Here is a 16,936-nt window from a genome sequence, read left to right as displayed (position 1 = left end):
TGCTCCTCTGTGGGCCCCCCACCCACATACAGATATCCCCCCCCCACATGCGTTAATTAAAAAATAAAATGAACCTTAAAGGTGGATCAAAAGCACGCACAGATAACCGAGGGAAGAGACAAGTAACATCTGCAAACTGGTCCCACCAAATGAGCTCCTGTCAAAGAGCTGACTTTCCCGAGTCCCACGAATTCGCTGAAGATGCTGACAGGAAGGTAAATTCATGAAAACTTTTGGGGCTGTGACTTGGGAATGCCTATGACAGCTTCAGTACTCTGCATGCGACTGCTCTGGTCCAGAGCTGGACACTTACCCAGAGGAACATTTCCCAGTTTTAGTATAACAATAGTCACCTGGGAATAAATATCCCCCGTGAAAGACGGCACAGTCTCTTTACGATAATCTTAGGACAAACACTTAATGGCATGGAACGCTCACCCCTTGGATCTAGTAAGGGGAATAAAGACGGGTTTATAAAATGGGAGGAAGACAGAATGACTGAGGAAATGGCCACTGAAAAGCTTTCACGAGCCTTCCGAGTTTTTCTTCTGAGGGTAAACCTTCTGAATCCCTTCAGCCATTTGTCCTTGAAAGATGAGTAGAATTCCTGAAGTTCGAGCTGCTCAGGTGTGTAGGAAGCCTTGGGGACAGTCTACAACATGTGTGAAGGATACTTGGTTTCATCATGTGTCACATGGGTTCTGCTTATGTACTGCCATGTTGGAAGCATGGGCCTAGCTTTCTGGGTCGACAGGGTCACCATGGAGATGGTGAGCGGTGATGCCAAGCTAACAGCAGTTTGTTCAGTGGAGGGGAAGGGAAGGTACAGCAGGCAGAGAAACAGGACCACTGGGCAAGGTCCCAGCATGTTCAGGGCTCAGAGTGCCATGTGATGCTGGAGTCTGGAAATGGCTAGGGAATGAGAGTGAACAGCAGATGAATTAGAAAGGGAGGCTTTTCTAGGTCAATCCAAGATGCTGGCGCTCTCTCTCTCTCTCTCTCTCTCTCTCTCTCTCTCTCTCTCTCTCTCTCGTCAGAAGTCAAGAAGGACACACTGAAAGCTTTTGTTTTAGAAAGGGCACCCCAGTGCCTGTTTACTGGAAGCAGGGATCGGTGCAAGCAAGGGACCCCTGCATAGAAAACTTTTAAAATGCTAGGATCCTTTGGGTCACTGGCTTGCTATTAAACAGTCCCATCACTTTCTCTTTTACACTGACCTAGGGATTCCCTGGTGGGATTCAAGGAACCGTGGACTGTGAGCCTCCCCAGGGCTGAAAGAGGGTGTCAGGTGCGGAAGCCCCCACATCTGTCCTGTGGGGCACAGTCAGCTCTGAGGTGATGGGCTCAAGTTTCTAAAGCCCTTGCAGTGGTGGGCTGGGCCTACGCCTGTCTGTCCTTCCAGGTGTGTTGACTGGAGAAGGACCAGACAGGAGCCACGGGGAGGAGCTGCCAGGCTTGGGAGTTTCAACACTCTGAAGCAGCTCAGTGTGGCTGCGACTTTTGTTTTTGTTTTGCTTTAGAGGAAAATTCAGAACCTGTGACTCTTGTTCACAGGCACATGGTTGGTGGGAGTGACTTCGAGTTGATGGAAACTGTGGTCAGCCCCATAAATCTTTGCAGTCATCACCGCAGGTCTGTAGTGAGTGTCCTGAGGTTATGCAAAACAAAGGGAGGGGGGAGGCTGGCCACGCCACAGTGGTCTTTTCCCTTCTAGAACTCTCTTAGGTACACTGTGAGGGGGTCTTAGCCTCAGGCACACCTGTGGGGGGTTCTCAGTCTCAGGCACACCTGTGTGTGTGTGTGTGTGTGTGTGTGTGTGTGTGTGTGTGTGTGTGTGTGTGTGTTTCTTAGCCTCAGGCACACCTGTGGGGGGTTCTCAGCCTCAGGCACACGTGTGTGTGTGTGTGTGTGTGTGTGTGTGTGTGTGTGTGTGTGTGTGATTCTTAGCCTCAGGCACACCTCTGTGTGTGTGTGTGTGTGTGTGTGTGTGTGAGTGTGTGTGTGTGTGTGTGTGTGTGTGTGTGAGTGTGTGTGTGTGTGTGTGTGTGTGTGTGTGTGTGTGTGTGTGTCTTAGCCTCAGGTACACCTGTGGGGGGATTCTTAGCCTCAGGCACACCTGTGTGTGTGTGTGTGTGTGGGGGTTCTTAGCCTCAGGCACACCTGTGGGGGGATTCTTAGCCTCAGGCACACCTGTGTGTGTGTGTGTGGGGGGTTCTTAGCCTCAGGCACACCTGTGGGGGGATTCTTAGCCTCAGGCACACCTGTGTGTGTGTGTGGGGGGGGGGTTCTTAGCCTCAGGCACACCTGTGGGGGGATTCTTAGCCTCAGGCACACGTGTGTGTGTGTGTGTGTGCGTGTGTGTGTGTGTGTAGGTCTTAGCCTCAGGCACACCTGTGTGTGTGTGTGTGGGGGGTCTCAGACTCAGGCACACCTGTGGGCGGGGGTGTCTTAGCCTCGGGCACTGTGAGGACTATGTTGAGTAGGTTAACTGAGGTTGGAGACCCACACTACAGGTGGGCAGCCCAGTTCCCTGGATCCTTCGCAAGAAGGAGAGGTGAGCTGCACACCAGCATTCAGCCCTCCCCGCTTCTGGACTGTGGGTGCCAGGTCACAGGCTGCTGTGATTTCTTCTACCATGATGGACTTTAACCTCAAACTGTGAGTTAGAACACATCCTTTCCCTCCTAAGTTGCTATTCATTTATTTATTTCCGTATGTGTGGGTGTTTTGCCTGCATGTATGTACGTCCACCACATGTGTGCCTGGTGCCCACAAAGGCTGGAAGAGGGCCTCTGTGTGTACAGGTGCTGTGAGCCATGCAGATTCCCTGTAAGAGCAGCCAGGGCTCGAACTGCTGAGCTTTCTCTTCAGCCTCCACACTAAGTTCCTTTTCTCGAGGTATTTTATCACAGCAACAGGAAATGCAACTCAGACAAGGGGTTACCATTACCTGCCAGCTGTACCACGACACGGTTATCATTATCAAATTTATGAAGATGAAACACTGAGGTTGGGGGTCGCCTGACGTTTCTCCCCAGGCAGAAAGTGACTTCAAGCTCAAGTCTGCCTGACTCAAAGAAGTCCTTAATTCGACACCTTTATTTCGTGTTTGGGTAAACGGGCCAGCTTCCAAGGAAGATGCAGGTGGCTGGAAGCTAAGAGAGAATTTTGCTCTGAGCTTGGATGCGAACACCTCTCCTAAGAAGGAGCATTACTCACCTTTTGTCTCCATTTACAAAGAGAAGCCCCTGGCTGCCTGGTTTCTAGGGTGGCTCTACCTGTGAAACTCCCCCTAGGGGAGAGTCTTCATGGCCTCTGGTAGATCCTGGTCAAACCCCAGAGTAGAAGCCCCCTAGAGTCCTGGACAGCTGGCCAACGCCCATGGACAGACGGCTGGAGCTCTCAGCAGCCTTCACGCCCCTCCTGGAGTGCTGGCCGTGTCTCTCGGGCGGCCTGTGTAGATGAGGACCACAGACCTCCCTCTGGAGGCTGCCCACGGCCTGAGCCTGCCTGGAACTGTCACTCACTTCCCTCTAGACTGAAAATCTCAAGTTCTAGGAGGCTGAACCCAGTGAACTGCCGTCAAAGTCCTTTTCAGAAAAGCAAATCCAAACACAAGGTCTGCTAACAACCAGGATTTAAGAAATTAGCATCTGATTTGTCAGCACAGGAAACAATAGCTAGTGATGTACATGAGCCGTTATTCCGGCACTGCTAAAACAGAGGGAAAGAGAAGAAGTGAGTGTGTGTGTGTGTGTGTGTGTGTGTGTGTGTGTGTGTGTGTGTGAGAGAGAGAGAGAGAGAGAGAGAGAGAGAGAGAGAGAGAGAGAGAGAGAGAGAGAGAGACCGTTAGCGCATCTTACCGTGTCTCCTGGCTGTGGCCTCATCACGGACACTCGGTCATATCCCTTCCGTAGCAGAACCCACAAGGCATCGAGTTTTCCCTGAAACAAAACAAATGCAACAATTACACACAATACCAGCCTGGTGGACAGCCGCTGCAGATCCGGAGAACTCTCGGGGTTCTCCCATGGAGTCAGAAGCAGAGCTCAGGTGACCCTGTGAATGGGGGTTAGGGACTCTCCACTCTCAGTGCAAGGATACACTCTAAGGGCTGAGAACAGGGCTGGAAGATGGCTTGGAGGCGACAGTGCCTGCCACGCAAGCCTGAGGACCGAAGTGCAGCTCCCTCCCACAGGTAAGCCATCCCAGTGCACAGGAGGGCAAGCTGGCTAGCCTGACTAGCTGATCGGTGAGTTCTGGGTTCAGCAAGAGACTGCCTTGATAAATAAGGTGGAGAGTGATTGAGGAAGACACTCAGGGTCAACGGCTGCCTACACACACACACACACACACACACACACACACACACGCTCACACACACGCTCACACAGACACACATACATACAGGCTCCTCCCCACCCCCGAGGTGGGGAAAAGGCCAGTTTAGCTCTAAATCTTCCACAGAGAGGCTCACTCCGTCTCTTGGATTTTGCCCTCACACTCTCACTCCTGGGGCCATATCTTCACACCACACCGGAGTCCTCTCAGTTCTCACTAACCACTTGGTGGTCAGTTCAAGACCACGATGGTGACAGCTATAGGGCAATTCCTTGCCCTCCCCACAAGGAAAAACAACAACCAAAGACCCCTGCATGGAGGTCACAGCCAGGCCCTCAGTAGCTACGGAGCGCTCAGTTGATGATAAAAGTGCACCTCAAAAAGAACTCCCTAGAACCTCCGACTGTTACTTTATAGGACAAAAGGGGCTTTATTGACCAACTAAATGATGGGGATGAGAAACCAGCCTGGACCACCCAGGGTGGGCCCAAGGAGGCCGCACAGGTCCTTCACCACGGGAGACAGGAGGGAGGGGTCAGAGCTGTGTCTCAGCGTGACTCACTTAGAGGACTCTAACCAGGGGTACTGGCCTTAGGGAGGGAAGGAGCTCAAGACTATTACGTTCCGGCAGCCTTAGATCTGCACAAGGAAACAGATTTTCTTCTGGAGCCTCCGTAAGGAGAACAGCCTGGCCCCGACTTAGGTTTTTCGCCCGGTAAGACCTGTGGGCTTCTCACCTTCAGAACTGTGAGATAAGAAATCTGTGCTGTTTAACCTCTTGGAGTCTATCATGTATGATAACAGTGGCAGGAAACCAGGCCAGCCCTGGCCACCCACTGCCATATTCTGTGGTCACCAGCTTGCTGTGTACCTCTGCCCACTGGAACACCAACTTTACCGAAGCAGTGTGTGTTTGGTTCTGCCCACGGCTATGTGCCTGTTGCTGGGTGCTGAATCACACCACAGCCTCTCATTTATTTCTCTCAGCAGCCTCCAGAGCAGTCTGGAGAAAGTGGAGACTCCGAGGGATCATATGACTTTCCCACAGAGACCTTGTCACCGGGAGTTGCAAGTGGAGCCCGTGTGTGTCTGACTCCAAAGCTCACACACTGCGGGTCCTGCTCGTGAAGGTCTGGCTGAAGAGCTTTGCCCCACAGCACTGACAGCAGGGTGGCACCCCTTTAGGCTCTCATGGGATCGATTTTAGGTGTTAGGACTAGAAATTTAGAGAAATATAATAGGAAATGTTAGGGCGAAGAGCACGTGATGAGGAGAGTGTTATTTTGTGACGGCTGTGTTTTGGTTGTGTGCATACATATCTTTTTTTTGTGTGTTTGTGTGCATACATATCTTAGACCTCCATGTGAAGGTTACATCATACAGGGCTGTTGGGTATAGTTGATTGCATGGGTGTGTGTAGTGTCCTGGGGGATGACGATAGGAAGGCAGGGGACATCTGCAGAGCTCAGCTTTAATAAACGCTTCATGCTGACAGCACTGATCATCCCGGAGAACGCCAGGTTTTGACGTCACTTCCTGGTGGGTTAGACACACACCTGAAAAACTAAAGTCTTGAACACTGGCCAGCTGTTGCTTAAGCTCCTGCGGGTTCAATGTGATCTCGCCGAGTGTTGAGTTCCTCATCTCCTATTGCAAAGAATCTACAAGTCTTTGAAAATATTCTGAAATGGGTTTAGTGTCACTGCTGGACAGACTGGTTATGTTCACAACAGTTTTCTGTACAAGGCAATGCTAAGTGTCAGCTAAATGTTTCCTTGAAGGTTCTCAGGGACAAGTCCTTACAGCTCAGGGGATTAGGTGGGTGAATGCCTTTGTTTTCTAGGAGGGAGGGGTTCCTAGTATTTGGCTCATGAGTCAGCCCACCCATATCCCCTTATCTGCTAGTCACTCAACCCCTGGACAAACGAGAACCCATGGCATGAGGCTTAAAGAAGAAACTTTGGCTAATGAAGAAAGGAATTAATTAGCTCAGCAGACACGGAAAGCTGCACACACAGCTTAGCTATGCAGTCCCAGGAGAAAGTGAATTATGCTCCTTGGTGGAGCAGGTGGCCACACAGAGCCTAAGCATAGAGTACCCGAGTACCCCGGGAAGCTGCAGCTGGGCCTTCTCTTCTCTAGCCTGCAATGCAGAGCTGTCCCAACTTCCCGGGGCGTGCTCTTCTTAAAGTGTGTGTGTGTGTGTGTGTGTGTGTGGAGGGGGGGGCAGTTAGCAATACTGTCTCCTCTATAAATTAAATTATAAATTAAACACTGAAGTCTTTCCCTCATCTCAGAAAAAGTATTCACAACATGCTATCTGTGATCAAGGTAAAGTCATTAAAAGGACAACTGGGGAAGTAGAACAAAGACGGAAGAGTGTAAGGCAGAGCGGATCCAGTACGCGGACATCCGTAAGCACATACACATCTTCCACTGTGTTCTCCCACCACCCCTTCTCAAGTGGGAATGACATTCCTCTTCATCACACCCCAGCTCTGCTCTGGCTCCAGTCACCTCCTCAGGACGGCTCTTCCTGGGGCCGTCTAGGACATCATGATGGTCAACCCTCCATATTCTGGAGGTCCACTGGGCTGTCCTCCCAGGAGTCTTCCTCCCCTTGGCCTTGCTCCGGTAGGGTTGGCCTGTCTTCTCCCTGTCCCCGCTTTGTCCCTTCAGCTTCCTTGCCCCTTCCCTCTGCCTGTGCTTGCCTTGGGCACGGCGCTCCCATGGGCCCCATCTGTGCTAGCGCCTGGTCTGACTCTCCCATCTAGTCTACGCTTCATGCATTCTGTCTTCATCTTGGGCCTCTCTTGAGGTCCAGATCTGGGTACAGTGTGACCTGTTTAGGTCCAGATCAAGACATGGAATGACCTGCCAAACTTTAATTAATAAGGAGATGTGCAGATGTACAACAGGAGACAAAAGCAGGCGGGGGAGTCCAATGAGCTCCCTTTCACCCCCATGAACCCCTCTTCACAGCCTGTCTTGGTTCATAGAGGTGTCAGCTATATGGCATAGGGTTGCCCTCTTTCCACACTGCTTCATGTCCAACATCAGCCATGTTTTGGGAGTGGCCTCATGCCCCAGCTCACCTGTCGCCTCTTCCCATCCCACTATTTCCACCGCCCCTGAGGGAGCCAGAGCCCTTATCACATGCCACTTAGTCAGTGAAACATTCCCTGCCTGGCCTTTACCTCAGGCTCCTGCCCTCATTCTCTGTGTGTGCTGATGGAGGATTTCCCTACTAGTCAAATGGATGCATAACAGTTATAAAAAAAAGTAGAATAAATCTCAGACCATCTTACCAGCAGTATTCACTTGAGCAAATCACCTAGTCTCTTGGTACCTAGTTTTTATGTTTGTAAGTGGTGTGTGTGTCCGTGTGTGTGTGTGTGTGTGTGTGTGTGTGTGTGTGTGTGTGTGTGTGCACCTGAGTGTGTGTGTACACATGAGTGTGTGTTTCTACTTCTGAGAGTTATGCTTAGAACTCAGCCTGACCTGTGTCATGTGTATCGAGAACAATATGGGTCTAGCCGTATGTGTTGATGGTTTCTTCTAGCAGAACCCTTAGCTCTGATAGGTTGACCTTCTGAACTCTAGTTGTCACCTGCTGTATACTCCCATGGTCTTTTGCTACCAGCAGCTCTCAGTACATGTGCTTCACTTGGGTGAGCTGCTCTCTCTGGCTTAGACCACCTCACTCCACTGTCTCTTCAGTGTCCTGAATTCTGACTGCCCCACAAGCAAACCCAAAGCCCTCCATTTGTGGCGCAGAAAGGAAGGCAGATAACCGCACAGCCTCCACCTCTTTCTGTGTCTACAGCAGATGGCTTCCAAGGCAAGAGTCGAAGGAAGTGTTGGGAAGAGAGTGGGCCGGTCACAACAGGCCAAGAACAAAACTGAGCTCTAGGGGCCAATGAAATAACTCAGCAGGTAACAGTGCTTGCCAGGCTAACTGGTCACTTGAGTTTGATTCCCAGAACCCACGTAAAGGTGGAAGGAGAGAGCAGACTGACTCCACAAAGTTGTCCTGACCTCCACATGTGAGCTGTGGCACAAGCTCCTCTCCCATCATGCACTCTCTCACACACAACAATAAATTTTTAAAATTAAGTTAAAAAAAAAAAAAGCTTTAAAGTCAGCCAAGTTTCTGACAAAGGTTTTCGGAGCCCAGACTTTCTGATCATGGCAGAAACGGCCACTTGAAAGCCATAGTGTCAGGCTTATTCATGACTCCCTTTTGAAGCCACAAGTGTCCCAAAGGACCAGAGGATCACTTCCCTAAGGCCCAAGGCAGGTGGGATGGGCACTCTCTGTCACATTTGGGTGTCCATCAGGCTCAGCTTGTACACACCGTATACTTCAGACTCTGGTCTTCATTCCCTGGGCAGAATGGCAGCTGCTTCTGTGAAACTATTACAAAGACTCCACCAAAAACCTCAGAGTCCCAGCCAGGGTTTAGCTGACATTTAAAATAGCTTCTTCCATAGGAGGCTGACACAGCTTAACTATAAAATGGGAAATTTACCAGTACCAGGCTCCACAACCACACCTCACTCTGCCTCAGAGGATAACTTAAATGCATGGAGAGAGGCGAAGGCCTGCGCAGCTTGGCCTGGGCGATGGTGAGACCCAGCGGACCACCATCTAAGCACCTTGGTGCATTACTGTTTTCTTTTTTAGTTTGTTGTCCTTTAGGGCTGTCTTAGCTAGTGGATTCGGCTGAGATGGAAACTTGAACAATAGCTCCGTTTATAGCGCTGCTCTGAATAGAAAGCTAAATTTCTATGCTTTGAAATACACAATAGTTTAATCCACAACCCTGTCACTCACAGTCTGCCTGTCCTGTGGGGAGCAGCCCGTCTGTCTTTCAAGGCAGGCTCTGGCTTGGCCCTTATCTGTCATTTCTCTCACTCCCTGACATGTGGAGAAGCTACTGGAAAAAGAGATGGATAGTTCCTCTGAAGTCTGCAGTCAGTCCTCGTTCTCATCCAGCTGGTGGCCATGTATCTGGGCATGACTTAACTTGTCTGAAATGACCAGCTCTGTTTAATGAGAAGCACGGGGTGCTGTAAACCAAGGAAGCAGAAACCAAGCAAAGGAAAATGCAGCTAAATACCAGGGGAAATTGCCCCATCCTGAGCCTGGAACCAGGATGGGGAGAGTGTGGTTGGTGTGGTCAGTGTCTTAACGTAGCACGGGGTACGGTGCGGGGACAAGAGGAGGAGCCCACTGTAACCCTTTCCCCTCAGCTCCTGTGGGCTGCTTAGCAAGCAGGCCCACCTGCTTCTCAATGCAGGAACGAAGGAAGGAGGTGGGTCCGTGGTGACCCATTTTACCCAGCAGATGATTCCAGCCACTTTTGCTGGAGAGCTAGACGTGGTCCCAGGATCTGACGAGAGTTTTGTGCTGGGCTCAGGGTTCTCCCTGTTCACGGTGGGAATGGAAGGTGGACGTGGGGGGAAGGTGGACTCGGGGGTGGGGGTGGGGGTGGACTGGCCATTCTGCAGGAGCTGCCTGTCCTCACCTACTGTCTGCATGTCTTCGCATGCTGCCTCTGCCCCAGCTGGCTTCTTACGCCTCATGGACTTGCAAGAGGGAGCTGAGGGTGAGTGGGGGTGTTTGTTTCTTCTGCCCCTGTCCACTTCCCTGTCTCCCTGTGGTAACTGTATTCTTATAGGGCACAGGTCTACACACACCTTCTAGAAGGGGCCAAAGAACAAAGACTAGGGGCTTCAGGAAGGGCAAAACTGAGGAGGGTGTGTAAGGACTTATATAATCAGTTAAAGCCGTCAGAACCGCAGTCTCTGGGAGCTCATATGTGTGCACCAGACACAACAGGGCTACGACTCATATGTGCTGGCCGCACCGTGACAGCACACAGAGGGCCTGTGCAAGTTCAAGCCAGACAAAACTCCAGCATGGAGGACGGGAAGTGGGCACAAAGTCCCACCCCTAGCCAAGACGCTATTTGCAGTTGATAGCCACTGGGAAAGAGAAAATCAGGAAATTTCTCCAGCGGAATGCCACTGGTCTATCAACCACACTCCAGGGCAGGCCCCGTGTCCAGGAGTTGGCCAACACAAAACACACTGCATGCTTCTGGTGTGCCTTTTTTTTTTTTTTTGTCTTTTTTTTTTTTTTGCTTATTGTTTGTTTTTAATTGAGAGAGAGAGAGAGAGAGAGAGAGAGAGAGAGAGAGAGAGAGAGAGAGAGAATGAAGTTGGGTGGAGAGAAGGGAAAATTATGATCAAAATAGACCTTATAATGCTTTTAAAATAAAACAAATGTCGAAGTCATCTTTTGCTCGTGGGCCATGAGAAAACAGGTGGTGGGGTAGATGAAGGCTGCTGATCTCTGGCCCTCAGTCACAGCTACCGATGTCTGTACTCTCCTCACTGGGCCCCCCAGGCCTAGGGGTGTAATGATTCCTCTTGCTCCTGGTGGCCTCACTGTGGGGCCTCTGAGCCTAGTTCATCTTCTCTCAGGCCTGCCATTTGCAGTGTGCCTTCTGTGTCAGGGCAGAACCACGAGAGGGTCCCGCACGGGACTTTCTAGCTGAGGAGGGCCTGTTGGTGCCCACAGGCATCTTCACTAGAAAAGGCTCAGCACCAAGTGTGCGTGTTAAACACATGAGGTCTGGACCGTTGGTAGAAAACCTGCTCATCCTCTGGACTTCCCAGGTCCTTCCTGCACTTCTGCCCCCCTTCGCAAATCTTTCACTAAATGTCCTCTTCCTGGACAGAGCATGCCGATGGAACTGTGCAGTCGAATGGTATGCTAGGGAGTGATTTCTTGGCCATGCCCCATGCTTCAGCTGGTGGGAGCTGGTGGAATGCCCGCTCTGTGTCGGGTTCCACGCTGTTTACTGGGGCTTCAAAGCAGAATTGGTGCCCGCAGGGGGTGAGATCCAGTGAGAAGGCTCATAAAACCTGAGATAATCTCCTTAATTGTGACCCACCCACCTCCTACCTAGCAGAGAGCATTAATGTGACTGCTGGCATTAGCTGTTTCGCCAGGCAGGAGGAGCCTGTAAGCTTGCTCGTGAGCAGAATCATGCCCAGACTTCGTCCATCTGTCCTGTGAGGTGTCTCCACGACTTGCATTCCAAGTCACTTAACACCAATGTGTTAAAATGGCCCTGATGTGAAATGGAGCCTGGGTTTCCTTGCTGAGGCTCCTGACATATCACAGAGAAATGGCCAAGCTCTTTGCTCATGGCAATAACCCGGGCGCCCAGTTCCTGTCCTCTGAGATCCAGCCCTGCCTCAGGCAATGCTGTCCCTGACCTCTGGTGACAACTTGTCTACTGAGCTTATTAAAACCCAGATTCTGGGCCCTTCGTTGGAGTTTCTGATGCAGCCCGTCTTATATGGGACCCCTCAATGTGTTTTCTAACAAGTTCATGGGCTGACGGTTTGGGGACCACACTGTGAGAATGTGTGGTTTATTATAATGACCAAGGAAGGTCAGGAGCCAAGATCCTAGCGTAGTGACACACGCCTGTGATTCTTCTGCCATGAGTTCGAGGGCATCCTGTGTAACTTAGGAAGACTTTTTCTCAAAGAGGAAGGGGGGGGGAGCACCAGCCAGCCAGAAGTCCTTGGGACAACAGAAGAGTGTTGGATTGGGAGTTTGGGTGTGGAATCTTAAGACCTGGCAGGCGGAGTAGTTTTGAGCTGGCAGCTGAAATAGGCAAGGCTTGAGGGCATCTTGGTGTGAGATTGGACCTCCAAGCCCGGGATCCTCATTCTGGCTTCCTCTCCCCACCATTACCTAGCTCAAACAGGGCTGAGAAGCCCCTCCACTCAGTACTAGTGCCCAGCACAGTAGGGACTTGACAGGACTCACTGAGCAGATGCGGACTGCAGGAGGGTGCTGGCAACGTTTTCAGATTTCTAAATGTATTTGTCCACATCCTGATTCATTTAGCAAAACTCAGTCTGAGGCCACCGGTTAAGAAAGGAACAACATGCCCTTCTAACCTCGAAGATTCCAGAAGTGAAAATTCAGCTCTAACCAAGGATGCGGTGTTAGTCACAAGGTGGATTCCTGAAAACAGCAGGACAGAAAATCCCCTCCTTTCTTCTCATCTCTGAGGATCCTCTCGGCTCCTTCCTGTCTGCACATGTCTGCACGCCACTGCACGTTCCTCACTGAGAAGAAATAGCAGCAACAGCAGCTCCTCTTCTAGGCAGCCGGGCTTCAACAGCTCAGAGTTCAACCCTTTGCCTCGGGGAGTTATCCTAAAAAAGAATCTGAAGGCTTTAAACAAGCCCGAATGGAACCTGCACTGAAGTTCCCGGGAGCCTGAGCTCACTCTGCTGAGAAACAGCGGCTTCCAGTCCAGTCACATTCTACCCAGAGGCGTGCACATGTGCGTGTGGAGGCCAGAGTCTGACGTGTGTGGCCATTTCAGTCACCCTCTGCTTTACTTTTTGAGACGCAGTCTCTGAACCCGGAGTGCACTGATTTGGCTAGACTCCCTATCCACTGAGCTCCAGGGATCTTTGTTTACTGTTTACACAGCAATCACCTTACAGACTCAACCATCTCCCCAACCCTGGCATTTCTTTTGATTTGTGTAAGGGCTGTTCTAAAGCTAAGAAATACTCAGAGAAGGGCAAAAAAAATTGTCCGTGCAGCTCCCAGAAGAGGGGCAAGGCTGTGGGTGGGCATGTGTGTAGGTGGGAAAAGGGACTAACTGGTTCTCACACGTTCACTAGAGGCTCAGGAGTGGGTCCAGCTGAAACCTTGGGTTGCAAACCTTGGAGAAAAGGTTTGTGGGAGTTGGGGTGGATTTTGTCCAGAGTCCTCAGCTCTAAGTTCCTAGGGTTCTGATGGCTGTCATAGTGCAGGTGTGCAGGGGGCAAGGACGCAGAGCAGAGTGCTGACCCCACCCACAGATTTAAAGCCATGTGTACCCATGGTGACAAAAGGCCCTTGGAAGCATTCCTCACCTCCCAGGACTTAATGTCTCAAGAAGCCAGAGTCAGGGCCTGGAGCTGATGGCAGAAGGCGGGGAGAGAGGTAATAGAGAAGAAAAGACTGGCTGACAGCTGGGAAGAAGGAATACTGAAAGGACTCTGGGCAGAGACATACCTTGATGGGCGAGTACCACTTCCGGGGGGAAGAAGGCCGGCGCATGTTGTTGTTGAGATTTCGGGGCTCCGGGAACTCATACTCTTGCTCTGGCATCTTGACTCTCGCATTCTTGGCCTTTTCCAACTTAGCACCTTCTTCTGTGGAGCCCTTTTCTCCCCAGCGAACCTAACGGAAGTGGAATCCCATAAAACAAAGTCACAGGATTGCAGTTTGCCCCTCGAGAACCAGAGGGACGGGGTGATGTGCACGTCACCGGGTCCTCTATTCCTTTAGGATCATGAGCCAGAGAAGTAGGGTGTGTGGAAAAAGGAGAAGGGGAGAGCATGAAGGTTGGCAAAAGTGGGGAGCCATGGGCTGGAAGAAGTGGGGATTTAGTCCAATGCAAACAGAAACCACTGTGGGGGGGGGGTTTGGCAAACGAGTGACCTCTGCTGACTCATGACGGGCAAGATGCAGGCATGCAGTTGAAAGGCTGTACCATTCCACCTCCTCATCTTTGTGTCTCATAAGTCACCTCTCCCCAACCCCAAGGATGGACTACCGGATTTGCTCTGGGTTTCTATCACCGGGCGGTTGGCACACAGACAGTTGTGTGGCGGCTGAGTTCTTACCTCCATCCTTTTAATGCCTCCAACGCCTCGTCCACCGTAGTAAGAGGCGTCTACCGTGGGCCATTTCTTCTTTGGCAGACCGTCATCGTCTTCTTCCTGCCGAGAGATTGTGATACATAAAGACCAAGTCCCCTAAGGCTGTGTGTGTCTACCATGGTGAGGTGGACAGGAACAAGCTGGTACAGTCAAGCCACCCAGTTTCAGAGCACAGGTAAGTCCCCATGCTCACTGACTCTGGAGGTCATGCAGCCTCTCGAAGTACACTGTCCTGATCCATGAACTGGGTGTTAAACAGTCTGTGGACAGCCCCAGGAGCAGGGTGCTGTTTGACTGTGCCACGGAACTTCATGCGGGGGGAGGGTAATCCCTAATAAAACAGTTAGGAGATGATGCCTGACAAGAACTGAGCAGGTCTGAGGGCTGTGTCTTGTCGAAAGTGAGCAGCAATGGCAGAGCCATGGCTCGGTTGCTCTCTTTAGCTAAACTTTCTTGCCCTTTTACTTCTGCTCTGGATGATGCATAAGAAAGGTCTCATTGGATGCAGGCCCCTTGCCCCTGAACTTCCTGGAACTGTAAGAAATTAGTTTCTTTTCTTGATAAATCATCCAGCCGTGGGCACTGTGTTACAGAAAGTCGGCATTAGGAGGAGGTGGTTTTATGAGTGTCATCATTTGTTAATTACAGAAGTGTAAACATTGGACATCATCTACCCCAGCTGTCCCGTGAGACACAAGTGGCTGTCACATCCAGAGCAGTGGAGGTGAAGTTCTGATTTGGTGTCGTGATACCCTGTCCAGTGGATGCCCCACCCCTGAGTGGATGCCCCACCCCTGAGTGGATGCCCCACCCCTGAGTGGATGCCCCACCCCTGAGTGGATGCCCCACCCCTTAGTGAAAGAACTTGCTTCACATCTGTGTTTGTTTTTTTCTCCCCAGATTTGGAGACACTATGAATGCTTATGTATAGAAAACACAAAAATCCATCTTTATCCTCTTCTTGATTCCTGGCACACTCCAGGCACCCCTTTTTCGACTTCTCCACTCTCATGTGGGGGACCCTGGGAAAGGAGGGCGGGTCATCCAGAGACAGGCACACTCCCCCCGCGGACCCCCCCCTCACATGTAGATTCACAACAGGAAATACTTAGACATATGCTCAGCTCCACCAAGATTCTCTTTAGTCCCTGACCTGAGCTTCCCCTCCAAACTCAAACAACAGCCACAAAAGTCAACACGGAGCCCAAGGTCTGTGCAAAGGGAGAGTCAGCGTTTCCCTGCAGTTAGCACAGCTCTGTTTATGCACCAGAGCCTGCAGAGTTGCGCAATCCAGGGAGCCGGAGAACCTTTGATGTGTCTTTTCACTTGGCTAAACGTTGATGGAGTAAACTCCCGGGGCTCAGCGCATACCCTCTGACAGTATTGGAGGGTGCAGAGGGTGCAGTTCTACATCTAGTTAAAGATTAAAGGCTTCTGGAAAGTGTCTTCCCCCAGTCACCTTCAGGGATATATCCAGGAGAAGGAACCATTAGCACAGATTTTCTTTCTTTCCTTTTTTTTTTTTTTTTTTTTTTTGGTAAATAAACTTTGGTGACCTCTATAGTTCCTGGAGGTAAGGATGGGCTGAGCCAAACTGTTTCACAGCATCAAGTAACAGGAGGCAGGGCCTTGCGGGGGGAAATCAGCAGGGCTGGTCAGAAAAGGATGGCCGGAGCCACCATAATCTGTGAGGGTACCCACAGGAGACGGCAGGGAGAATGGATGTCAGGGTGGGAGAGGAGAGCCAGCTACACCCACAGCCGCAGGGCTGCCCTCCAGTCCCTTACACGGGCGGAACCTTCAAGGAGGAAGCCTTGCCCGGGAGACGGGTGGGAGTGGAGACACAGAGGTACCCAGCAAATCCAGGGGACGAAATGACACGGAAACAATGAGAGCTGTCAGCCGTGTGAGGAGGGGACAGCCGGGGCTGGAGTCCGGTCTCTCCTCAGGGGAAGTCATGTTTAAATCTTAGAGGATGTGGTGGCCCCAGACGTCACTAGACTGACATCTGGGCAACATCACGGTAGCACATCCCTCAGATGGCAGAGGCCCATTCTGACGTGTTTGTCTCTAGGAAGACCAAGCTGAGCTTTCTCAGGAGACCTGAGACCCTGTGCTGTTTTAATTCTCCCTGCTGTGCCAGGCTTTGGTACAATCCCACAATGCAATGTGCAGGGGTCTGTGTGCCGCCCCCATGTCTCCTACCCATTCTTCCAGACATTTCATAAATTACCTAACCTGTGTAGAATCCCAGTTCCCCAGAGAATTCAAAGCTCCTTATGCTAACCTCTATTGACTCAACAAATATTTAATTATTAGTTATTAAGCAAAGCTGTGGGTAGGAGGGTTGAGGTTTCGGATTTTGGGGCTCCCTATGTCCTGAACATATGCAGGGCACCACTACTGGTTCAGGATGAAGGATGCCCCTGGGGCTGGGCATCGGCTGGTCCTCAAAGCTCTGTGCTGTTCTTGCTTTACTGACATCCACACACTGGAAGAGCCAGATGAACAGTGTGGACCAAGGGGAACTTCGTCCCCTAGCTCACTGTGAGGACCCCTGGGAAACCATGGTGGAAGCAGAGTCCAGCCCATGCTTTCCAACTAACTTTAAGTATCGTGGAACCCTAACACATCTTGAACCCATATGATAAACCCTGTGTGACCCCGAACAAGAACCACTTGAACGTCCTTTCCTTCATTCCTCCAGCAACCGTAGCGGAGCCCCCATGCCAGACACAGAGTAGGCAGCTGTTCGTATTTATAGAGGAAGAAGCTTTGTGAATCTGACAAGAAGGAAGCCCAACGCAGCAGAAATGCCCAGGCTGGAGGGCTGAGGAAGG

General features: G+C 51.1%; 1 protein-coding gene across 1 annotated transcript in view; it reads right to left on the bottom strand.

Moving 5' to 3' along the window:
• Antxr1 (ANTXR cell adhesion molecule 1) overlaps positions 1 to 16,936 on the bottom strand; it is a 196,673-nt gene that overhangs the window by 44,009 nt on the left and 135,728 nt on the right. The window contains exons 15-17 of the mRNA XM_052720148.1: positions 14,061 to 14,156; positions 13,447 to 13,614; positions 3,864 to 3,944 (exon numbers count right to left, since the gene is read on the bottom strand). Coding sequence (XP_052576108.1) covers positions 3,864 to 3,944; positions 13,447 to 13,614; positions 14,061 to 14,156 — 345 coding nt within the window. The remainder of the gene's footprint in view (positions 1 to 3,863; positions 3,945 to 13,446; positions 13,615 to 14,060; positions 14,157 to 16,936) is intronic.

The sequence above is a fragment of the Peromyscus californicus genome, unplaced genomic scaffold (assembly GCF_007827085.1).
Source record: "Peromyscus californicus insignis strain IS unplaced genomic scaffold, ASM782708v3 Scaffold_6__1_contigs__length_162567912, whole genome shotgun sequence".
NCBI classification, from domain to species: domain Eukaryota; kingdom Metazoa; phylum Chordata; class Mammalia; order Rodentia; family Cricetidae; genus Peromyscus; species Peromyscus californicus.
Note: the sequence above shows the minus strand (reverse complement) of the source record. Positions and strands in the feature narration are given on the sequence as shown.